The sequence below is a fragment of the Salvelinus alpinus genome, chromosome 13 (assembly GCF_045679555.1).
Source record: "Salvelinus alpinus chromosome 13, SLU_Salpinus.1, whole genome shotgun sequence".
NCBI lineage: Eukaryota > Metazoa > Chordata > Actinopteri > Salmoniformes > Salmonidae > Salvelinus > Salvelinus alpinus.
In genome coordinates, this window is record NC_092098.1 from 6,878,202 (window position 1) to 6,904,339 (window position 26,138).

General features: G+C 41.7%; 1 protein-coding gene across 4 annotated transcripts in view; it reads right to left on the minus strand.

Annotated features, from left to right (window-relative positions):
* rgs14b (regulator of G protein signaling 14b) overlaps nucleotides 1-24,414 on the minus strand; it is a 29,297-nt gene extending 4,883 nt beyond the window's left edge. Inside the window, exons 1-14 of one of the 4 annotated variants that reach the window (XM_071337588.1) lie at nucleotides 24,220-24,414; nucleotides 23,833-23,955; nucleotides 23,010-23,031; nucleotides 19,131-19,303; nucleotides 13,095-13,187; nucleotides 12,842-12,985; nucleotides 12,414-12,614; nucleotides 11,519-11,645; nucleotides 11,332-11,402; nucleotides 11,053-11,241; nucleotides 9,514-9,590; nucleotides 9,271-9,397; nucleotides 9,092-9,173; nucleotides 6,954-7,012 (exon numbers count right to left, since the gene is read on the minus strand). In XM_071337588.1, coding sequence (XP_071193689.1) covers nucleotides 6,954-7,012; nucleotides 9,092-9,173; nucleotides 9,271-9,397; nucleotides 9,514-9,590; nucleotides 11,053-11,241; nucleotides 11,332-11,402; nucleotides 11,519-11,645; nucleotides 12,414-12,614; nucleotides 12,842-12,985; nucleotides 13,095-13,187; nucleotides 19,131-19,303; nucleotides 23,010-23,031; nucleotides 23,833-23,955; nucleotides 24,220-24,282 — 1,551 coding nt within the window. In that variant the 5' untranslated portion in view covers nucleotides 24,283-24,414. Of the gene's footprint in view, nucleotides 1-6,953; nucleotides 7,013-9,091; nucleotides 9,174-9,270; nucleotides 9,398-9,513; nucleotides 9,591-11,052; nucleotides 11,242-11,331; nucleotides 11,403-11,518; nucleotides 11,646-12,413; nucleotides 12,615-12,841; nucleotides 12,986-13,094; nucleotides 13,188-19,130; nucleotides 19,304-23,009; nucleotides 23,032-23,224; nucleotides 23,382-23,832; nucleotides 23,956-24,219 lie in introns of those variants that run through there. The other 3 variants (XM_071337590.1, XM_071337589.1, XM_071337587.1) reach the window with 3 other exon arrangements.
* Nucleotides 24,415-26,138: the final 1,724 nt, after the last annotated feature.

The window sequence follows — 26,138 nt, forward strand, 5'->3', positions numbered from 1 at the left end:
TTTGCAATTTTGACTTTATAATAGAGTTTTGATGAACGTATTTATGTTTTGAGAAGGCAACTACATTTTGAAAACACATTTATTGTTTTGCAAAAGGCCACAGAATTCTATGTCTTGCGGAGTCGGTTTTGAAAATCGACAAGATTGTTCCAAAAAATGCTTGTACGTGATTCAGAAAAACTGAACCAGCACTTACTAATTTTACCATTGTGCTATATTATGTATTATAGTTTACCATGGTATACCGTGGTGAACACTATGTTAGGCCTATGATAACTTTGTAAATAATGGTATTTATTTATCCATATTACTCTACTGTGCAATGACAATCATGTACACAATGAATGTGCTGTACTGTAAATATGTAGCCATTGAACAAATCTGATGTATCATGGTGTAAAGCTGGAAATCATTCCATGAATATGATCATTATGGAAATAAATAATGCTTTACCTCGTAAAAAAATACTATAATTTACTTTCGAATACTACAGTACTTACTATAAAATGATTTAGTACACTGTAGTAAACTGTAGTACAGTGTAGAACACTATATACTACACACTGCATTGATATGCTAATATGTCATTTGCATATACCCCAACCCCCTCCCCTATGTGCCAATTTCTGCCTCCCATGAGTGAGAAACCTACATGCCAAGTATAGATCATATATTGTTGTTCCCCAAAAATACAATAAAAAGTGTGTGTGTATGAAAGTGTGTAGATATATGTGAATGCACTCCTTAGCGCCCCCACCCCTCTGCCCCCGCACAGTTGTGAGCTATAATTTTAATAAAGCTGATTTTAAACCCAACAAACTCATGTCGGAAAAAGGTGAAACTAATCTACGCCTGTTCTGATAAAAACCTTAGGGCATTTAGCCTCGGGTGATGCCTTGCTTGACCACACCCTCCTTCCTTGCTCCTGGCCTCTTCCACCAATCCATTTGTTTTTATGGACAGAAAAGAGCAGAAGCTCTGAGCTGTCCAATCAGGTCCATTGTCTACTGTCGGCCAACAGGTCATGGAGAAGAGCAGGAGTGCTGATCTGGTCATACTCATTCTGATCTACTTGCAGGTTATGGCAAGTTTGCTGTTTTACTATTTGTCCAATAGAACACTACAATATACTACAGAAATGTCTGTAAAACTGCGACAAGAAATACTACAATATAATGCTACAGTAAATACTACAGTATGCTGAAGTAATGTATGCAAAAACACCAGACTAAATACTACAGTATGTGCTGTAATGTTTCTGGGAGAGAAAAAAACTGCTGTGCTACAGTTAAGTCCGTAAAAATACTACAATGAATACTATAGTACAGTGCCCTCCACAATAGTTGGGACAGTAAAGCTTTTTTTCTTCTTTTGGCTCTATAGTTCAAAAGTATGGATTTGAAGTCAAACAATGACTATGATGATAAAGTGCAGATTCTCAGCTTTAATTTTAGGTTATGTTCATCCATATCGGGTGAACCGTTTAGAAATTACAGCACTTTTGTACATAGTCCCCACCTTTTAGGGGAGGAAAGTATTGGGACAAATTCACGTATATGTTTATTAAAGTAGTAAAAACATAAGAATTTGATCCCATATTCATAGCACACAATGGCTACATCAAACTTGTGACTCTACAAACTTGTTGGATGCATTTGCTGTTTGTTTTGGTTGTGTTTCAGATGATTTCAAATCAAATCAAATCAAATTTTATTTGTCACATACACATGGTTAGCAGATGTTAATGCAAGTGTAGCGAAATGCTTGTGCTTCTAGTTCCGACAATGCAGTAATAACCAACAAGTAATCTAACCTAACAATTCCACAACTACTACCTTATACACACAAGTGTAAAGGGATAAAGAATATGTACATAAAGATATATGAATGAGTGATGGTACAGAACGGCATAGGCAAGATGCAGTAGATGGTATAGAGTACAGTCTATACATATGAGATGAGTAATTAGGGTATGTAAACATAAAGTGGCATAGTTTAAAGTGGCTAGTGATACATGTATTACATAGTCCCGTGTGGCTCAGTTGGTAGAGCATGGCGCTTGCAACGCCAGGGTTGTGGGTTCATTCCCCACGGGGGGACCAGGATGAATATGTATGAACTTTCCAATTTGTAAGTCGCTCTGGATAAGAGCGTCTGCTAAATGACTTAAATGTAAATGTAAATGTAATAAAGATGGCAAGATGCAGTAGATCATGGGTGTCAAACTCTGGCCCGCGGGCCAAATCTGGCCCACGGGGTAATTATATTTGGCCCGCGAGACAATACCAAATTACTACTAGAGCTGGCCCGCCGGTATTATACAGCGCATTCACCGCTAATACTACGAATCCCATAATGCTCTGCTGTTGTTTTCGCGCGCCAATCAGGACAGGACCCAGAAACGCCCTCTCCTCTGTGACAGTAGTCATAGCAACATAGACGCTACAACTGTCAGCGCGCTATCCCTTCCCAAAAATGGCGAAAAGAAAGGCAGAAAACAGGAGCTTTCTGGACAAGTGGGAGGCAGAATATCTGTTTACATATGTAAAAGACAAACGTGTTTGTCTTGTTTGTGGAGTCAACGTGGCTGTAAGTAAGGAGTACAACATTAGACGACACTATGAAACGAAACACCATGACAAATACAAGGACCTGGACATGACTCAAAGGAGCCAGAAAGTAGAGGAGATGAAAAGAAGTTTGGTTTCACAACAGAATATGTTCAAAAAAGCCACATCACAAAGTGAGGCTGCTGTAAAGGCTAGTTAAATCAGAAGGCTGCAAATAGAAAAGAGGCATACGATTTTTATTTAAATTTTATTTATTTAATAAATTAATGCCATTGATGTGTTTTTTCATTTGAAATTCGATTTTGCATGTCTCCACTATTAAATTATATATTGTATGGTAATAAGCGATGCTTGTTCCATATTCAATGTTAAAGCAAAACTTGTTTGGGTCCATATTAAAAGGTTCAATGTTGGCCCGCGACTTTGTTCAGGTTTTACATTTTGGCCCACTGGGTATTTGAGTTTGACACCCCTGCAGTAGATGATATAGAGTACAGTATATACATATACATATGAGATGAGTAATGTAGGGTATGTAAACATTATATTAAGTGGCATTGTTTAAAGTGGCTAGTGATACATTTTTACATAATTTCCATCAATTCCCATTATTAAAGTGGCTGGAGTTGAGTCAGTATGTTGGCAGCGGCCACTAAATGTTAGTGGTGGCTGTTTAACAGTCTGATGGCCTTGAGATAGAAGCTGTTTTTCAGTCTCTCGGTCCCTGCTTTGATGCACCTGTACTCACCTCGCCTTCTGGATGATAGCGGGGTGAACAGGCAGTGGCTCGGGTGGTTGTTGTCCTTGATGATCTTTATGGCCTTCCTGTGACATCGGGTGGTGTAGGTGTCCTGGAGGGCAGGTAGTTTGCCCCCGGTGATGCGTTGTGCAGACCTCACTACCCTCTGGAGAGCCTTACGGTGGTGGGCGGAGCAGTTGCCGTACCAGGCGGTGATACAGCCCAATAGGATGCTCTCGATTGTGCATCTGTAGAAGTTTGTGAGTGCTTTTGGTGACAAGCCGAATTTCTTCAGCCTCCTGAGGTTGAAGAGGCGCTGCTGCGCCTTCTTCACAACGCTGTCTGTGTGGGTGGACCAATTCAGTTTGTCCGTGATGTGTACACCGAGGAACTTAAAACTTTCCACCTTCTCCACTACTGTCCCGTCGATGTGGATAGGGGGGTGCTCCCTCTGCTGTTTCCTGAAGTCCACAATCATCTCCTTTGTTTTGTTGACGTTGAGTGTGAGGTTATTTTCCTGACACCACACTCCGAGGGCCCTCACCTCCTCCCTGTAGGCCGTCTCGTCATTGTTGGTAATCAAGCCTACCACTGTAGTGTCGTCCGCAAACTTGATGATTGAGTTGGAGGCGTGCATGGCCACGCAGTCGTGGGTGAACAGGGAGTACAGGAGAGGGCTCAGAACGCACCCTTGTGGGGCCCCAGTGTTGAGGATCAGCGGGGTGGAGATGTTGGTACCTACCCTCACCACCTGGGGGCGGCCCGTCAGGAAGTCTGGGACCCAGTTGCACAGGGCGGGGTCGAGACCCAGGGTCTCGAGCTTGATGACGAGTTTGGAGGGTACTATGGTGTTAAATGCTGAGCTGTAGTTGATGAACAGCATTCTCACATAGGTATTCCTCTTGTCCAGATGGGTTAGGGCAGTGTGCAGTGTGGTTGTGATTGCGTCGTCTGTGGACCTATTGGGTCGGTAAGCAAATTGGAGTGGGTCTAGGGTGTCAGGTAGGGTGGAGGTGATATGGTCCTTGACTAGTCTCTCAAAGCACTTCATGATGACGGAAGTGAGTGCTACGGGGCGGTAGTCGTTTAGCTCAGTTACCTTAGCTTTCTTGGGAACAGGAACAATGGTGGCCCTCTTGAAGCATGTGGGAACAGCAGACTGGGATAAGGATTGATTGAATATGTCCTTAAACACACCAGCCAGCTGGTCTGCGCATGCTCTGAGGACGCGGCCGGGAATGCCGTCTGGGCCTGCAGCCTTGCGAGGGTTAACACGTTTAAATGTTTTACTCACCTCGGCTGCAGTGAAGGAGAGCCCGCAGGTTTTGGTAGCGGGCCGTGTCAGTGGCACTGTATTGTCCTCAAAGCGAGCAAAAAAGTTATTTAGTCTGTCTGGGAGCAAGACATCCTGGTCCTCGACGGGGCTGGTTTTCTTTTTGTAATCCGGGATTGACTGTAGACCCTGACACATACCTCTTGTGTCTGAGCTGTTGAATTGCGACTCTACTTTGTCTCTATACTGGGACTTAGCTTGTTTGATTGCCTTGCGGAGGGAATAGCTACACTGTTTGTATTCGGTCATGTTTCCGGTCACCTTGCCCTGGTTAAAAGCAGTGGGTCGCGCTTTCAGTTTCACGCGAATGCACGGTTTCTGGTTTGGGAATGTTTTAATCGTTGCTGTGGGTACGACATCGTCAATGCACTTTCTAATGAACTCGCTCACCGAATCAGCATATTCGTCAATGTTGTTGTTGGACGCAATGCGGAACATATCCCAATCCACGTGATCGAAGCAGTCTTGAAGCGTGGAATCAGATTGGTCGGACCAGCGTTGAACAGACCTGAGCTCGGGAGCTTGCTGTTTTAGTTTCTGTTTGTAGGCTAGAAGTTAGTATAACAATGATCCAAGGTTTTACCAGCCCTGGTAGCACAATCGATATGCTGATAGAATTTAGGGAGTTTTGTTTTCAGATTAGCCTTGTTAAAATCCCCAGCTACGATGAATGCAGCCTCAGGGTGTGTGGTTTCCAGTTTACAAAGAGTCAGATAAAGTTCGTTCAGGGCCATCGATGTGTCTGCTTGGGGGGGAATATATACGGCTGTGATTATAATCGAAGAGAATTCCCTTGGTAGATAATGCGGTCGACATTTGATTGTGAGGAATTCTAAATCTGGTGAGCAGAATGACTTGAGTTCCTGTATGTTGTTATGATCACACCACGTCTCGTTGATCATAAGGCATACACCCCCGCCCCTCTTCTTACCAGAAAGATGTTTGTTTCTGTCGGCGCGATGCGTGAAGAAACCAGCTGGCTGCACTGACTCCGTTAGCGTCTCTCGAGTGAGCCATGTTTCCGTGAAGCAAAGAACGTTACAATCCCTGATGTCTCTCTGGAATGTTACCCGTGCTCGGATTTCATCAACCTTATTGTCAAGAGACTGGACATTGGCGAGTAGTATGCTAGGGAGTGGAGCGCGATGTGCCCGTCTCCGAACCCTGACCAGGAGACCGCCTCGTTTGCCCCTTTTACGGCGTCGTTGTTTAGGTTCACCGGCTGGGATCAGATCCATTGTATTGGGTGGAAGGCAAAACACAGGATCCGCTTCGGGAGAGTCATATTCCTGGTTGTAACGATGGTGAGTTGACGTTGCTCTTATATTCAGTAGTTCCTCCCGACTGTATGTAATGAAACCTAAGATTACCTGGGGTACCAATGTAAGGAATAACACATAAAACAACAAAATACTGCATAGTTTCCTAGGAACGCGAAGCGAGGCGGCCATCTCGGTCGGCGCCGGAAGTGTTTTGTGCCCAATCTAAATGAATGTTAAATAGAATACGTATCTAAACACTGCAACAGTAATGTGGATGCTACCATGATTACGGAGAATCCTGGATGATGAGTGAGAAAGTTACAGACGCTACATGGGAGGTACAGGGGAGCTTAGCATTTCTTAAGTGGTATGACATTTGAGCGTCTATAACTTTCTCACATTATTCATGATTCATTCAGGATCCTCCGTAATCATGATAGCATCCAGATTCATGTAGAAGTGTTTAGAAACATATTCTTATTTACAATAAAAGGTGACTCCAAAAAGACACAATACATTATTTACCATTGATTTCGATTGGGCACAAAATAATCAGAAACACAACCAAGACAAACAGCAAATGTTTGTGAAATTTCTCCCAATACTTTTGGTCCCCTAAAATGGATGGGCCATGTACAAAAAGTGCTGTAATTTCTAAATGGTTCACCAATATGGATGAAAATTCACTCAAATTAAAGCTGACAGTCTGCACTTTAACCTCATACGCATTGTTTTGATTTCAAATCCAAAGTTTTGAAGTATAGAGCCAAACAAAGAAAACATTTTTCGCTGTCCCAATAATTACAGAGGGCACTGTTTTTAAATATACTAATACTACAGTTTTAATAACATAGTAAACTATGATATTTTTTCATGTGGGTATAACGCCAGGAGCGGTATCCTGATTTGACAGCTCCAATGCAGTTACCTCCGATATCGCCTAAATCAAAACAATGAAACTGCTTTGCAGGCAGACAGACAGATATATAGACAGACGGACAGGCAGACAGACAGACAAGCAGACAGAACGTTGCTCAAGTACCACTCACCTGAAACACAGGGCCTGAGGAGCTACCGCACACCCTTGAGCTGCTGCTCTGCTCAGTACCTGGGGAAAATAATAGGATAAAATATTCTCAATCTCAAAAACAAAACTACGCAAAACAATTTAGACGTGTGGCGGTCCCGAAATTTAATCAACCGGTGATTGTCATGCAAATAACTGCCGGTCTCACGGTAATTGACCGTTAATTAACATAAACACATTTAGCATCTCCTGGCTTCCACACTGATGCAGACCTTTGGAACATCTATATATTAAAAAGTCTAATAAATCTATGTAATATAGCCTAGATCTTCATACTAAATCCATTATTTATTTTAGACAGGTTTAAAGGAACATAATATGATGAAAATGTCCCACTGTCATTGGTATTATGAGGGAAAAAATGTTTTGGTAACTGATGCACATAAGTAAAAGATGACGAGATAATGTACTGTAAACGAAGCAAGTACACTCGCAAGGACAACTACAGTGCTTATATATAGATATATTCACACCACTTGACTTTTCCACATTTTGCTGTGTTACATAGTGGGATTAAAATGGATTTAATTGTCATTTTTTGTCAACGATCTACACAAAATACTCTGTAATGTCCAAGTGGAGAAAAATGCTAACATTTGAAAATAAATAATTTGGAAATAAAAAAACGAATATATCTTAATTAGATAAGTATTCAACCCCCTTAGTCAATACATGTAAGAATCACATTTGACAGTGATTAGAGCTGTGAGTCTTTCTGGTGAAAGGTGAAATTGTGTCTCTGTGTCTGTTGGAAAGCAGACTGAAACAAGTTTGTCTCTAGGATTTTGCCTGTGCTAAGCTCTATTCCGTTTCTTTTTATCCCCAAAAAACTCCCTATCCTTGCCGATGACAAGCATACCCATAACATGATGCAGCCACCACCATGCTTAAAAAATATAAAGAGTGGTGCTCAGTGATGTGTTGTGTTGGATTTGCCCCGAACATAATGCTTTGTATTCAGGACAAAATATTTCCAAATATTTTGCAGGATTACTTTAGTGCCTTATTGCAAACAGGATGCATGTTTTGGAATATTTTTATCCTTTTCACTCTATAATTTATGTTAGTATTGTGAAGTAACTTCAATGTTGTTAATCCATCCTCAGTTATCTGGAAAACCTCCCTGGTCTTTGTGGTTGAATCTGTGCTTGAAATTCACTGCTCAACTGAGCTACCTTACAGATAAATGTATGTGAGATGGGGTAGTCATTTAAAAATCATGTTAAACATTATTATTGCACACAGAGTGAATCCATGCAACTTATTTTGTGACTTGTTAAAAGGGTTGAATAGTTATTGACTTAAGACATTTCAGCTTTTCATTTTTAATTAATTTGTAAACATTTCTAAAAACATAATTACACTTTGACATTATGGGGTATAGTGCAAATGCATGTAGATCAGTGAAACAATATCACAATTGAATCCATTTTTGAATTCAGGCTGTAAAACAACAAAATGTGGAAAAAGTCAAGGGGTGTGAATACTTTCTGAAGGCACAGTAGATGTATAATCTTCATCAGAAGATATGTTGTACTTAAAGAGAATATTATATTATATTTTACAGTCAGCTATTTATTTGCTGTTTACATTGAAATCACATTGTCCAACTCCATAGCTGTCATTGTCAAGCAAAACAAGACAATTAGTGATACAGGGTTGGCATGATAGCACAAACAGACTGGCACTTAGACTAGGTACTGTAATTACATAATAATTGCCTAAAAATGATTGGTTTTAATTCTTTCAGATTCATTGCAAAAACAAACGATCACCACTAAGTATTGCCAATTGTGCTGTCTTCTTGGAAGTGATTATCATGAAGTTCTGAGTAAATACCAGACAAACACTGGCTAAACAAGCACTGTAAATTATCATGCTTTACAGAAAATTATCATAGGAAATCATAGTGTTTGGCGTAATAGGACATAGCGTATTGCAGAATATTGTACTGACTCCTTTGGGATATATATGCATAAGCTTTGTGGATACAGTATCAGTCTTGAGCACAAGCAATCGCACTGTCTATGTTTCTCTCCTGCACACACATACACACAATAGAAAACGCAGAAAACAAACAGGATATTGCAGCGTACTAGCCTTTCACTCTGTCCAGTGTTATCTTTTTGTTGGCCAGGGAGGTTACGGCCATGCTCATGCTTAGGGACTCTTTGCTCCCACTCTGAAATAAAAGGGAGTATGGAGAGAAAACATCAGAGGGTTTATGAGTTATGCAACAGCATAGAATGTCACAACCCGAGTCCCATAGTTCGACTCACCATGGTGACTATGACGTCCTGTGGTCGCAGACGTTGCTTCTGGAGCACTGGGGTCAGTGCTTCCTGTAGAGACTTACTGGACTTTACCACAATACCCACTGTCTTCCCTGTGGACACTATCTCCACCCTGAGAAATAGACACGACTTGGCATTAGTATGATTTTGTTTGTTTTGTAGGGTTTATTTAATGACAGGAAATACAAAAGTGAACATGTCGTAAAATATCAGGATGTGGACACTCACGCAAAAGTCACTCTGAGCTCCAAGAAGACCTGCTGCTCCTTCAGAACTGAGCTGTCCTGATCCAGAGAGAGGGGCTTCTGGGGAGAGGCCGGAGAACAGAAGGCGAATAATGAACACAGTACATCAACTATACTTGGCATAGAAAATTCTCCCTTCTCCTCCAACTAAGATGCTGCTTGAGTGACAGACAGACACCATTTTGGGTAAAACCAATAGTCTGCTTGAGAAGTTGCTTGATTGATTGATTTTATAAGCCAGTTAAAAAAAAATACATATACACACAGTACATATTCAAACTTGTCCGGGTTAACACGATAAAGTCTGACTTATTTCCATTGTGATCCCGTGTGGTCCCATTGTGGTACATACTCTACACTCTTAGAAGGAAAAGGTGCCTGGATGAACCTTTTGAGGTTCTAAGAATTGCCACACCAGTGGAACCATTCCAGGTCAAAAAGGTTCCCAGAGGAACCCCTCTGAAAAGGGTCTTAGAGGAACCCCTGTGTAAAGGTTCAAACCGGAACCTTTTTGTGATGGGATGGGTTCAATAGTCCGCCACAGTGGACGCGTCATAATACCCAGAAAAACACAGAAATGGTTCCAATTGTTTTTCCGCCACACATTTTTCACATTATGAATTTGACAAAAAGAATTGAATGAATTGTGCTTGGTGTAGACTTACCTTGATGAGACATTTTGATGGCTGTGTATTTCTCTCTCAGACAAGGTGAGTTTTATCAACATATTCACCTCAATTTCCTCTAAAAAATTTGCAATGACAATTATTGATGAAACTTACCTTGTCCGACCGAGAGAGATTTGCGCGGTTATCAAAACGTCACACCAGGGTAAGCCTACACGAAACACAGAACTTATATGAAGTAGCTCTTAAACCCCAGAGGGAAAAAATTATGGCGGAAAAACGATTGGAACCATTTCCAGTCCAGGTTTAAAAGTGGTATCGTGGTACTAAATGTTGAACCTTTCTAATAATATATTGTAGAGCTGGCAGCCTATCAGGAGATTGGAGGCGTGGCTTACTGGAGGCGTGGCTTTACTATAGTTTTTTTTGCCAGACGTTTACCATTCCTGTTCGCAATGTTAAGTTTATACACTGCAAATTTAAATTTTCCTCAAATCATTAGGCATGTTACATATTCTAATATAATATTAATATTGCTGAATACATATAGTAATAACGTGGTAACTACTCCAACTTTGGGATTTGCATAAGCGATTGAGGATCTCTAAGCTTCATTGAACCACCAAACTGTCAGTGTTCAAACTTAACATGCGATGACAATAAAACAGAACCGATGAACAGGGATGACATTTACACTAACGCCTTCAAGCTCAACTCTGGACCTACAAACCAGTTCCACTGCATTTTTTCATTGTTCCCCTCTAATCAGGGACTGATTTAGACATGGGACACCAAGTGTGTTAAATTAATTATCAGGTAGAACAGAAAAACAGCAAGCTCCGGACTTCGTAGGGTAAGAGATATTACACAGCTGGCCGATTCTGACTGAGGCTCACCTTGTCCTTGCCCTGCAGGTAGATGATGACATCCGAGAGGGGGAGGCCTCTCTTCTCACAGAGCCCAGTGAGCATAGTGCGGATGGAGAGGCCAGGTCGGGCTGGAGCCAGGGAGGCAGTGCCGTCAGGTAGGAACACACAACAGTACTTCTCTGCCTGGCCCGCACGCCAACGCTCCTTCTCCAACTTCTGGGGGGAAAAGGGGTAAAAGGCATAAGTTAATTTAAAAGTCGAAATAACTATTATGTGATAGTCAGAGCTTGGTGTGTGTGTGCTCACCTCTACTGCATTGAGGAGAGATCCCGACCTGGCTGTGCTCTGTAAGACTGCAGCATGGTCAGCAAGCTCAGCTAAGGGAATGGGTAGGGGGTATATTCAGCTGCATGCATACTGTATGTCATCAGACCAGAAAAGTAATAGACTGTAATGTCAATTCTGAACCAATGCTTTCCCTATTGTATTATACCTCCCCACGATCCTCTCTTTTCCTGTCCTTTCTCTCTGGTCAGCTTGTTCTGTGGCACTCCTTTTCTCTTCTCTGCACCCTCGTCCAAATCCAAAGGTAGAGACTTTCCTGGTTTGACCTTTGGTTTCTATGAACAATACTCAGTTATGAAGTGATGTGTTGGTTTATGCACAAACTTCATAGCACATTTTTACAGTACTGTATGGTCAGGGCCAGCCCTAGCCTTTTGGCGGCCCTAAATGAGATTTAGTTGAGGGGCCCCACACCTCGCGGGCAAAACATTTTAGTGGCCCCCCTCTTGACGGCTGAGATAAAGTACATTTCCCGTAATTCTACACATTTTGCCATGGGGCGCAGAGATAATGTTGCAGTTTTAAAGCAAGTTTCCGCAATTCTACACATTTTGCCATGAGGTGGAGACAACATTTTGCCATTTTATAACTAATTTCATGAAATTCTATTAATTTTGCCACCGGGGCGGAGATAACATTATTAAGTTTAACAGTTCATTTCCTGCAATTCTACACATTTTGCCATTACTTATTCCATGTTAATAGATCTGAGTGAGAGTGACTAACATAATCAATGGGGGCCTCTGAGCACGTGTTCTTCTTACCCGGTCGTTAATTCGGACATGATTACTACAAGTTCAGATAGCTGGCTAGACTCATTTTCCAATCTAAAAATATTTAGCTGACTTGGAATAATTGAGTGACTGTCAGCGATTGACATAACAAGACGAAAACTGCTGATACACAACCATATCTCTCAACTGCACCTTGTGTATTTTACAATTCTAACTCTCAACAAACAGTAAGTTGAAACTCCAACTGAGTTCCAATTGTATTTTTTATTTTTGTACGCTTATACCTGGGGCCGGCTCTGTGTACGGTACCTCTTTGGGTTTCTGGTCAGCCTTGGGTCTGTCACTAAGAGAGTGGATGTCAGTCCCAGCAGTCTTTCTGGTTACTGTGCTCTTCGAGCGGGGGCCCAGCTCAGGTAGAGGCCTGCCCTCCACATTGGCCAACATGCAGCTCTGATAGAGCTGGGAGCGAACAAAGCGTGTGTAGCTGTCAAACTTCATCAGCTTGAAGATCTGAAGTGAGGGGGAGAGAGAGAGAGAGAGAGAGAGGAAGCCTTTTTAAGTCAGGCAACACAACCATCTTTGTTACTAAACTCAGTTTTCATGGCATTTCTTATTTTTCCTGCTGTTTCACACAGCAAAAGATGGCCATGCTACTGTATGAATACTTAATAAAGGAATATTTCATTATTTTCTAATGGAGGCTTGCTACAGTAGATGATGTGTCCATGATGGTGTACCTGTTGTTGAGCCTTGTGATACATGTCAGGTTGAGGGTTTCTCACTTCCCACTCCTCGATGCGGACTTTGTCATCAATGTTGATGGGATGGGAGGCACTGCCTGAGAGGTAACTGCTGTAGATGGAGCGAGCCTCCTGATTTAACTGGACAGAAAAGGAACATTGTCAAACCCTGACAGATAGAGATCCCTCTTAGAATAGCACATGGGGTAATCTTGAAGATGTCAAAAACCCATTTTCATCTGTGAAGTACCTTCTCTTTCTGATTGGCTGGGATCTGTCTGAACTTTTCACATGCCTGCCAAAATAAGATGTTCTCGGCACTGACCTCCGACTTCAGGAAAGCCTGTGGGTTTAAGCAGAAAAATAGTCATGTCACCAATATTTACCCAACCACAATACCTTATCACCAGGCATAATCTTAAGCCTGTTTTGACTGTCTAAAAACTGTGGGTAGTTTCTTTTAAGGGGGAAACCTCTTCCACAGTGTTCTTTTATTGGACCTTAACACTACCTTAAATTTGACTTACAGTATACCCTGCAAACCAAAATTGGTTCTGAGAACGTTCCCTGAACGTTCATTAGGTTGCCATAAAAACTGTCTAGTTGTGCTGATGATTATGCAATGTTTGTATAAAACATTTGCCTGATGTTGCAAGAACGTTCCCAGAACACATTTTGTTATTACATCACCTGGAAACCTAATAAGAACCTTAGGGCAATGCTCTGTGGTGGTTGTTACAGATGTCGTGCACAACATTTTAGTGAATGCTAGAACATTCCAAGGATATTTAATTTCAAACATATTCTTATCAAGAACATTACTTGAATGTTTTTGGGACGTTATCATCCTAATGTTAGGAAAAACCCTAACTAGAACTTAATGGGAATGTTAGCTAATGTCCTGGGAATGTTCTCGGTTTGCTGGGTATTGTTTACTTGATATTTCTGTCTCACTCACACACATTCCTCTGCTCTCCACAGGCCTCGTAATCCAAACTGGTGAATCTCATCTCTTTTCCCATAAATCCTCCAGCCCTCAGGAGAAAATCAGATGCCCATGTGGTTCTTTCTATTTAAGGGACTCTTGCGTGGGCCTCTTTCTCACTTTACTTTCTTGGGCATTTTGACAAACAATCTTTGTGGCAGTGTTATGTATTGTCTCCCAGTCAGTAAAATGCTTTCATTCAAATAATGTTTTGTGTTTGCTTTTCATGTATTGTGTAATTGATGTGTATATACAGTACCAGTCAAAAGTTTGGACACACCTACTCATTCAAGGGTTTTTCTTTATTGTGACTATTGTAGAATAATAGTGAAGACATCAAAACTATGAAATAACACATATGGAATCATGTAGTAATCAAAAAAGTATTAAACAAATCAAAATATATTTTATATGTGAGATTCATCGAAGCAGCCACCCTTTGCCTTGATGACAACTTTGCACACTTTTGACCTTCTCTCAACCAGCTTCACCTGGAATGCTTTTCCAACCGTCTTGAAGGTGTTACCACATATGCTGAGCACTTGTTGTCTGCTTTTCCTTCACTCTGCGGTTCAACTCATCCCAAACCATCTCAATTGGGTTGAGGTTGGGTGATTGTGGAGGTACTGTAGATATAGTGTAATTGTTGTTTTTTGATGTGTTCATGCAGGGCTTATATCAAATCAAATACAATTTTAATTGGTCACATACACATATTTAGCAGATGTTATCGTGGGTGTAGAGAAATGCTTGTGTTCTTAGCTCCAACAGTGCAGTAATATCTAACAATTCACAACAATACACAAAAATCTAAAAGTAAAATAATGGAATTAAGAAATGTATAAATATTAGGATGAGCAATGTCAGAGTGGCATTGACTAAAATACAGTAGAATAGAATACAGCACATACATATGAAATGAGTAAAGCGGTATGTAAACATTATTAAAGTGACTAGTGATTCCATGTCTATGTATATAGGGCAATAGCCTCTAAGGTACAGGGTTGAGTAACCGGGTGGTAGCCAGCTAGTGATGGCTATTTATCAGTCTGATGGCCTTGAGATAGAAGCTGTTTTTCAGTTTCTCGGTTCCAGCTTTGATGCACCTGTACTGACCTCGCCGTCTGGATGATAGCGGGGTGAACAGTCCGTGGCTTGGGTGGCTGGTGTCCTTGATGATCTTTTTGGCCTTCCTGTGACATCGGGTGCTCTAGGTGTCCTGGAAGGCAGGCAATGTGCCCCTGGTGATGCATTGGGCAGACCGCACCACTCTCTGGAGAGCCCTGCGGTTGCGGGCGGTGCAGTTGCCGTACCAGGCGGTGATAAAGCCTGACAGGATGTTCTCAAATGTGCATCTGTAAAAGTTTGTGAGGGTCTTAGGGGCCAAGCCACATTTCTTCAGCCTCCTGAGGTTGAAGAGGCGCTGTTGCGCTGTTGCGCCTTCTTCACCCTCTGTCTGTGTGGGTGGACCTTTTCAGAACGTCAGAGATGTGTAGGCCGAGGAACTTGAAGCTTTCCACCTTCTCCATTGTGGTCCCTTCAATGTGGATAGGGGCGTGCTCCCTCTGCTTTTTCCTGAAGTCCCCGATCATCTCTTTTGTTTTGTTGACGTTAAAGGAGAGGTTATTTTCCTGGCACCACTCCGCCAGGGCCCTCACCTCCTCCCTGTAGGCTGTCTCATCATTGTTACAAACTTGCTGATTGAGTTGGAGGCGTGTTTGGCCATGCAGTCATGGGTGAACAATGAGTACAGGAGGGGGCTGAGTACGCACTCTTGTGGGGTTCCACGTGTTGAGGATCAGTGAAGTGGAGGTGTTGTTTCCTACCTTCACCACCTGGGGGCGGCCCGCCAGGAAGTCCAGGACCCAGTTGCACAGGGCGGGGTTCAGACCCAGGGCCCCAAGCTTGATGATGAGCTTGGAGGTTACTACGGTGTTGAAGGCTTAGCTGTAGTCAATGAACAGCATTCTTACATAGGTATTCCTCTTGAATATGTCTGTAAACACTCCAGCCAACTGGTCTACGCATGCTCTGATGACGCGGCTAGGGATACTGTCTGGGCCGGCAGCCATGCAACTTCTTATGGCTTGGGGGAAGTATTTCGACGTCTGGATGAGAAGCGTGCCCAAAGTAAACTGCCTGTTACTCAGGCCCAGAAGCTAGGATATGCACATAATAATATATAATATATTTGGATAAATAATATATAATACATTTGGATAGAAAAAACTCTAAAGTTTCCAAAACTGTTAAAATAATGTCTGTGAGTATAACAGAACTGATATGGCAGGTGAAAACCTGAGGAAAATCCATCCAGGAAGTGGGATTGTTTTGATGTGGGTATATTCAATTGAATGCCTTATAGAGTATCTAATGGGTTAGGACCCAGATTGCGGCTCCTATGGCTTCCACTAGATGTCAACAGTCTTTAGACATTGTTTCAGGCTTGTTTTCTGAAAAATTAAGAAGAATGAGCGTGACCGAGTGTGTGATCGAGTGCGTGACCGAGTGCGTGACCGAGTGCGCGCCCTTCGTTGTTTTTCCTTTCTATTGAATACGCTACTGTCCGATTGAAATATTATCGATTATTTAGACAATTGACAACCTGAGGATTAATTATAAACATCGTTTGACATGTTTCGATGAACTTTACCGGTACTATTAGGATGTATTCGTCTGCATGTTTTGACCGCCTTTGAGCCAGTGGATTACTGAACAAAATGCGCCAACAAAACAGAGTTTTTGGGATATAAAGAGGGACTTTATCAAACAAAACCAAAAAGTTTTGTGTAGCTGGGACTCTTGTGACTGCAACTATATGAAGATCTTCAAAGGTAAGTGATTCATTTTATCGCTATTTCTGACTTTTGTAATTCCTTTACTTGGTTGTAAAATGTTTGTATGCTTTTGTAAGCGGGGCGCTGTCCTCAGATAATTGCATGGTATGTGTAACGAACGTTGTCGGGAGAAGGAGAAGAGGACCAAGGTGCAGCGTGGTAAGTGTCCATATTACTTTTAATAAATACGAAACACTTGAACAAAACAACAAAACGACAAACGAACAGTTCTGCAAGGTGCAATACACAAAACAGAAAACAACTACCCACAAACACAGGTGGGAACAGGCTACCTAAGTATGGTTCTCAATCAGAGACAACGATAGACAGATGCCTCTGATTGGGAACCATACCAGGCCAAACACATAGAAATACAAAAAATAGAACAACATAGAACACCAGACATAGAATGCCCACCCAAACTCACGCCCTGACCAACCAAAATAGAGACATAAAAAAGATCTCCAAGGTCAGGGCGTGACAGTATGCTTTCGCCGTAAAGCCTTTTTGAAATCTGACAAAGTGGCTGGATTAACAAGAAGTTAATCTTTAAGCCGATGTATAACACTTGTATTTTTTATGAATGTTTATTATGACTATTTCTGTATTTTGAATTTGGCGCTCTGCAATTTCACCGGATGTTGTCGAGGTGGGTCGCTAGCGGAACGCCTGCGCCAGAAAGGCCATGGAGAATGAGAGCCCACAGTCCGTGGGAGCGGGCTGCATCGATGGCACTGTGTTATGCTCAAAGCGGGCGAAGAAGGTGTTTAGCTTGTCTGGGAGCAGGACGTCGGTGTCCGCAACATGGCTGGTTTTCCCCTTTGTAATCCATGAGTGTCTGTAGACCCTGCCACATACGTCTTGTGTCTGAGCCGTTGAATTGTGACTCCACTTTGTTTCTATACTGACGTTTTGCCTGTTTGATTGCCTTACGGAGGGAATAACTACACGGTTTGTATTTCGACCATCTTCCCAGTCATCTTGCCATGGTTAAATGCGGTGGTTAGCGCTTTCAGTTTTGCGCGAATCCTGCCATCTGTCCATGGTTTCTGGTTTGGGTAGGTTTAAATAGGGACAGTGGGAACAACATCCCCTATACACTTCCTGATGAACTCAGTCACTGTGTCTGTGTATACATCAATGAAATTATCCGAGGCTACCTGGAACATATCCCAGTCCGCATGATCAAAACAATCTTGAAGCATGGATTCCGATTGGTCAGACCAGCGTTGAATAGACCTTAGCACGGACTTCCTGTTTGAGTTTCTGCCTCTAGGAAGGGAGGAGAAAAATGGAGTCGTGATCTGATTTGCCGAAGGGGCCTTGTAGTGTAGGCATCCAGGAAGAGAGAATAGGAGGGGTCGAGTGTTTTCCCATCACGAGTACTATAGTCAATGTGTTGGTAGAACTTCGGTTGCGTTTTCCTCAAATTAGGTTTGTTAAAATCCACAGCTACAATAAATACAATAAACCTCAGGGTATGTTGTTTCCAGTTTGCATAAAGTCCAGTGTAGTTCCTTGAGGGACGTTGGGGTATTGGCTTGAGGGGGAATATACACAAAAGTGACTATAACCAAAGAGAATTCTCTTGGGAGGTAATACGCTCAGCGTTTGATTGTGAGGTATTCTAGGTCGGGTGAACAAAAGAACTTGAGTATCTGTACGTTATCACAATCACACCATGAGTGGTTAATCATGAAACATACACCATGCCCATTTCTTCCCGGAGAGTTCTTTATTCCTGTCTGTGCGATGTACTGAGAACCCAGCTGGCTATATGGATGGAGACAGTATATCCAGAGAGAGACATGATTCCATGAAACAGAGTATATTACACTCCCTGATGTCTCTCTAGAAGGAGATCCTCACCCTGAGCTCATTTACTATATTGTCCAGAGACTGAACATTAGCGAGTAATATACTCAGAAGCGGTGGATGGTGTGCCCGCCTCCTGAGTCAGACTAGAAGTCCACTCCGAATACCTCTTCTCCGACGAGCAGCATCTTGGAGCAGCCTCTGGGATAAGTTAAATTGCCCTGAGGGGTAAGAACAAAGGATCCAATTCGGGAAATTCCTGGTCGTAATATGCTGGTGAGTTACCGCCACTGATATCCAAAAGTTATTTCCGGCTGTATGTAATAACACAAAAACATTCTGGGCTAATAGTGTAAGAAATAACACAAAAAAGCAAAATACTGCAAAGTTGCTTAGCAGCTAGAAGCAGTCCTGCCATGTCTAAGATGGCGATGACATCCTGAGACCGCGGTTAAATAAAGGTCAAATGATCCATACAAAATCATAGTCTTTCCTTTACCTGACAATGTAAGTGTTCAAAATGACTTAATTTATCTCTTCAAAACAATGGACTCTGCTTGAAACAAACAAACAATACCCGTAAACACACACTGTATAGCTCATCATGAATAAGCCTGAAAGATTGTGTACAGTCAGGTTTAGGTCCTACCGTGAAGTAGAGGACACCAGTTGGGTCCTGTAGTAGCCTCTCAAAGCTCACAGCCCAGCTGGCCACCTTCCCCACACCACTGGCTCCATCACTGGGCACGGTGGGGAGACTGGAGTTACTGCTGGAACACAGTCCCACACTGGCTCCACGCTCCTCTGGTGCCACATTCAGCTCTGGAGACATTAACAACAGGGCTGTACTGGATGTAATACAGAAACTACCATGTATGCTTCACTTTAAATATGATATGTGTCTTCTCCTGTACTTGAACATAGTAATGTGATTTTGAATACAGAGAACTTAAATCTAATCACTGAGTTGTGAAAATGTACAGGAAATGAAAAGACGAATGTACAAAAAAACAAGCCCTGCGAAACTCCCTCACGTGACTTTCTCTCACATACGGCTGTCAGCTATTGAGGAGGAAGTCATTGTGGTAACACCGGAACTTCAGAGCCAGACAGGCAGGTGAACCCAATAGACAGTGAATTCTTTAGCTTTTACAAACAGTAAACACTACTTACAGCGAGCTACAAAAGTATTGGGACAGTGACATTTGTTGTTGTTTTGGCTCTATACTCCAGCACAATGATACAATGACTGTGAGGTTGAAGTGCAGACTGTCAGCTTCAATTTGAGGGTATTTTTTATCCATATCGGGTGAACCATTTAGAAATTACATCACTTTTTGTTCATAGTCCACTCCCCCCCACCATTTTAGGGAACCAAGAGTATTGGGACAAATTCACTTACAGTGGGGAGAACAAGTATTTGATACACTGCCGATTTTGCAGGTTTTCCTACTTACAAAGCATGTAGAGGTCTGTAATTTTTATCATAGGTACACTTCAACTATGAGAGACGGAATCTAAAACAAAAATCCAGAAAATCACATTGTATGATTTTTAAGTAATTAATTTGCATTTTATTGCATGACATAAGTATTTGATACATCAGAAAAGCAGAACTTAATATTTGGTACAGAAACCTTTGTTTGCAATTACAGAGATCATACGTTTCCTGTAGTTCTTGACCAGGTTTGCACACACTGCAGCAGGGATTTTGGCCCACTCCTCCATACAGACCTTCTCCAGATCCTTCAGGTTTCGGGGCTGTCGCTGGGCAATACGGAATTTCAGCTCCCTCCAAAGATTTTCTATTGGATTCAGGTCTGGAGACTGGCTAGACCACTCCAGGAACTTGAGATGCTTCTTACGGAGCCACTCCTTAGTTGCCCTGGCTGTGTGTTTCGGGTCGTTGTCATGCTGGAAGACCCAGCCACGACCCATCTTCAATGCTCTTACTGAGGGAAGGAGGTTGTTGGCCAAGATCTCGCGATACATGGCCCCATCCATCCTCCCCTCAATACGGTGCAGTCGTCCTGTCCCCTTTGCAGAAAAGCAGCCCCAAAGAATGATGTTTCCACCTCCATGCTTCACGTTTGGGATGGGTTCTTGGGGTTGTACTCATCCTTCTTCTTCCTCCAAACACAGCGAGTGGAGTTTAGACCAAAAAGTTATATTTTTGTCTCATCAGACCACATGACCTTCTCCCATTCCTTCTCTGGATCATCCAGATGGTCATTGGCAAACTTCAGACGGGCCTGGACATGCGCTGGCTTGAGCAGGGGGACCTTGCGTGCGCTGCAGGATTTTAATCCATGACGGCGTAGTGTGTTACTAATGGTTTTCTTTGAGACTGTGGTCCCAGCTCTCTTCAGGTCATTGACCAGGTCCTGCCGTGTAGTTCTGGGCTGATCCCTCACCTTCCTCATGATCATTGATGCCCCACGAGGTGAAATCTTGCATGGAGCCCCAGACCGAGGGTGATTGACCGTCATCTTGAACTTCTTCCATTTTCTAATAATTGCGCCAACAGTTGTTTCCTTCTCACCAAGCTGCTTGCCTATTGTCCTGTAGCCCATCCCAGCCTTGTGCAGGTCTACAATTTTATCCCTGATGTCCTTACACAGCTCTCTGGTCTTGGCCATTGTGGAGAGGTTGGAATCTGTTTGATTGTGTGTGGACAGGTGTCTTTTATACAGGTAACGAGTTCAAACAGGTGCAGTTAATACAGGTAATGAGTGGAGAACAGGAGGGCTTCTTAAAGAAAAACTAACAGGTCTGTGAGAGCCGGAATTCTTACTGGTTGGTAGGTGATCAAATACTTATGTCATGCAATAAAATGCAAATTAATTACTTAAAAATCATACAATGTGATTTTCTGGATTTTTGTTTTAGATTCCGTCTCTCACAGTTGAAGTGTACCTATGATAAAAATTACAGACCTCTACATGCTTTGTAAGTAGGAAAACCTGCAAAATCGGCAGTGTATCAAATACTTGTTCTCCCCACTGTATGTGTATTATCGTAGTCAAACGTTTAGTATTTGGTCCCATATTCCTAGCATTAAATAATTACATCAAGCTTATTGTGACTCTACAAACTTGTTGGATGCATTTGCTGTTTGTTTTGGTTGTGTTTCAGATTATTTTGTGCCCAATAGAAATGAATGTTAAATAATGTATTGTCATTTTGGAATCCCTTTTATTGTAAATAAGAATAGAATATGTTTCTAAACACTTCTACATTAATGTTGATGCTACCATGATTACGGATAGTCCTGAATGAATCATGAATAATGATGAGTGAGAAAGTTACAGATGCACAAATATCATACACCCAAGACGTGCTTTTTTTGTTGTTGGGGGAGGGGGGGGGGGTGATATTTGTGCTCACTCATCATTATTCACTTTGAAATATTATTTGTGTCTTCTCCTGCACTTGAACATAGTAACGTGATTTTGAATACAGAACACTTTAATCTAATCACTGAGTTGTGAAAATCTACAGGAAATTAAAAGATGAATGTACAAGAGAACAAGTCCTGAGCAACTCCCTCACGTGACTTTCTCTCACATACGGCTGTCAGCTATTGAGGAGGAAGTCATTGTGGTAACACTGTAACTTCAGAGCCAGACAGGCAGGTGAACCCAATAGACAGTGAATTCTTTAGCTTTTACAAACAGTAAACAGTACATACAGTGAGCTCCAAAAGTATTGGGACAGTGACATTTTTGTTGTTGCTTTGGCTCTGCACTCCAGCACCTTAAATTTGAAATGATACAGTGACTATGAGGTTGAAGTGCAGAACGTCAGCTTTACTTTGAGGGTATTTTCATCTATATCGGGTGAACCGTTTAGAATTACACCACTTTTTGTACATAGTCCCCCCATTTTAGGGAACCAAAAGTATTGGGACAAATTCACTTATGTGTATTAATGTAGTCAAAAGTTTAGTATTTGGTCCCATATTCCTAGCATGCATTGACTACATCAAGCTTGTGACTACAAACTTATTGGATGCATTTGCTGTTAGTTTTGGTTGTTTCAGATTATTTTGTGCCCAATAGAAATTAATGGTAAATAATGTAATGTGTCCTTTTGGAGTCACTTTTATTGGAAAGCTGACAGTCATTGTATCATTTCATTGTTTCACTGCAATACTTTTGGAGCTAACTGTATATGAGTGAAACATGTTGAGGGAGGAGGACACTGTGCTACAGGGCAATTCACTTATTCACACGCAGCTCTGATTTACAGCTCCTCAAAGCACTAAGCAGAAGAGTGAGTGAGTGAGTGAGTGAGTGAGTGAGTGAGTGAGTGAGTGAGTGAGTGAGTGAGTGAGTGAGTGAGTGAGTGAGTGAGTGAGTGAGTGAGTGAGTGAGTGAGTGAGTGAGTGAGTGAGTGAGTGAGTGAGTGAGTGAGTGAGTGAGTGAGTGAGTGCATCCATATGTATAACTGGGAGAAAGCAGACCATCTATTGTCTGGTCCAACATGTTCAGTGAAAAAAAACGAATGTGTCCATGTTTGAACTCACCTCCGTCCGACACTGCCAGACTCTGTAACCACAAACATAGACTAGTGAATAAATCTGCTTTGGATTAGGGTAACAACAATCAGATACACAATGATTTTATATCTAAAGTAACATATTTTTAGTTGGCGTAAAACCTCTAATCTTTAGAAGACTTTAGAGCTTAGACAGTGAGACTGTAAGACAGAAAGACAGACAGACAGTCTAGGCCCACTTACTGCACGTCCATTCGTTATTCCAAGGTTTTTATGTGTTAGGAACATTGCCGTATCGCTTCGGTTAATTGAAAGATTCCAAGAGAGACATTGATAGATCACTGAAGAAGGGTTCCGGTAATGTTCTTCTCTGAACCTACTTGCTTTGCAGTGACTGCCACTTCCTGACTGCACAGGAAGTCTTGCCATAGCGACATGACCACAAGAGGATGTGTGTGCACTCTACACAAACCCTCGTCTTACTTTACCCCCTTGTCTAAAGCAATATAATTCTCATTCATGCAGACAATAGAATACACCAAAACATGAAATGAACACACTGAAGATTCCAGTTTGAAAATAGTTTGTGGTGTTTGAGTTTCTCTAGCCAAATATTGGTCATGTGTTTTAATTAGCATAAAACTGGATCTTAACCATATAGAATTAGGAGGATCTCTATGCTTAACCATGATAAATTGCCACCAGCTGTAAGTGACTAAACACACGCCATCACCACCATAAACCACAGCTCACATATTGTCATCTAATATTAGTTAATAATTAGTTAGTACATTATTATCTACAAGTGAATTAAGTTAATTATCTATAAGAGAATTTTAGTATAGGTTTACCCTTGTGAGATTCAGTGGTCTAATGCTGGTTTCATTGTTGTATCTTCCAAGTCTCCTTCGGAGAGAGGATCTCAGGGCAAGTTGAGAGAATCCTTTGGTGAACTCTTTGAACATCATTGTTTTCTGTAGGATAAATTCAAAACAATCCAACATTGATCAGATAAATTACATCACACTTGGCTCAACTATAATATGACTTGTCTGAGCATGTTTCATACTCTCTAAAAATCTTGAACTTCCATGACAACCCAAGGGGAGCGGGTAAATCTGATCCTAGCTATCCCTAAATGCTACAAAAGGCACCACAGGAAATTCCCCCAAAAGCCACAATCCTCACGATACAGAATATCTACTGCACATGATTAAATTTATGTAAAAGTATTGTACCTTCTCTCTGGATTCTCCAGTTGTTTTCCTCATAGGACAGTGGCAGGATGCAGAGGTCTCCATGACAGTGGTGGAGCCTACTGGAATAGACAGAGAGAGAAAGGAAAGGAAAGGAGATGAGAGGTTAACAGCTCTGGGCGGCTGATGCCAGGGGACTGGTCTGGGGCCCACAGTGATGATGGCTTATCACTGAACAAACAACATCCCAGCCATAAACCACAGCTCACATGGATATAAAAATCAACGGGTGGGACACAGATAGATAAACACAACATCCACTCAAGGGGAAGTCTCAGGTTGTCTCCTCCTCCATTCCAGTTTCACAGTGACTGTCTGTTCCTAAAACTGTGTGAACCAGCCCGCATGTAACCCACTCATAACCCATTTGAACATAAACCAGCCTGCATACCCATATGGCCATTTATACATACACAATATAGACCTGTGCATACCATGTTTTTATTTCACAATTGAAGAAAATAAGATTGACCTTCATCCTTGTGTAATATACTGTGTATAACACCATTCACTGTAACATTTAATTCTTTGCAGTAACCTATTAGTATTTTATTAGTATTTTATTAGGATCCCAATTAGCTACAGTCAAAGATGCAGCTACTCTTCCTGGGGTCCACACAAAACTTAAAATAATACATAATACTAACAGACAATGATAGCTGAAGGACAGAATCACATACATTTTAAATAAGAATACACACTTTCATATTCTTATGCCTGAGCAATTCATACAATATGTACTCCTAACAAAGGCTACACTGCAGTCTTCCAGTTTGTAGCAGTTGCTTACTGTTACAATTGCAGGTCCTGATCCTAATCTCTCAGAACCAGTTTTTCTGTAAACACTAGCGAGAATCTCACAACGTTAGGAGCCACCCGTGTCTTTGGTTCTGCCATTTGACGTCAACGCTATTCATAATATTAATGTGATTTCATAGTTGCTACTGAACGCAAGTGCAACGAAAACGACAATGCAAATGCTACCTAAACGTTCAATCTGCCTGTGACTCGATCATACCGAGAGAGGAACTGAGGAGAAAAGCTGAGAGCTTCAGCTTGCAGGGCATCGTGCACAGAGAATGATAATAGAGTAGGTAACTGATGGATAAGAGTGTGAAGGTGTGTCAGACAAATCTGACTCATGGCGAGATGATGCATGAGTGGAAGAGGAGCAAAAACTAAAACCAAGGTGATTTGCTTTGAATTTGTGACTCAAGAGAACATTTCTTGTTACGATAGAGTAGAGTTTATTGGAAGAGAAAAGCAAAGAGATTACAGGTGCAATGAAACACAAATGTCTCAGCAGTTTCTCTTGTATGATATCATGAGAATAAGCCCCCTTTTCTCCTTGTATGGTATAGATGTAGGATCTTAATTTGAATCAGTTTGCTACAGTGGGAGCATAATCCTGTTGGAACAGGAAATGTGAATTATTATGTGGATTATAATTAATGGACATTTTTGTAGTGGTTGATTATTATAAGTGAAAATCAAGTCTGAAATTTCAAAGTGGAAATTAGAAACTTCAGAACACTTTTTACATTTCAAATATACTACAAATTGCACATTTCCTGCATTGCAGGAATGTTCTTCTGTAACATGGTGATCAAATTGAGATCCTACATCTGCATTATCCTCTCGCTCAAGGCATTAGCAGCAATGCAGCTTTGAACTGACCACAGCTGGAGCAGACTGGATCTTCAAACAGGACTAACATGCACTATTAGGGGCACTCCGCTCTCACTCTAGGAGCATCAGGCCACGAGACTGAGAGGTAGTGTGACCGCTAGGATTACCTCGACAACACCCTCTCCTCTTAGCAGCCCAGGTATTTGTATTGCAGCAAATAAGCAATGAGGCCAAGAAGGTATAATAACTAGTGCAGTTGGTAGGGTTGCTAT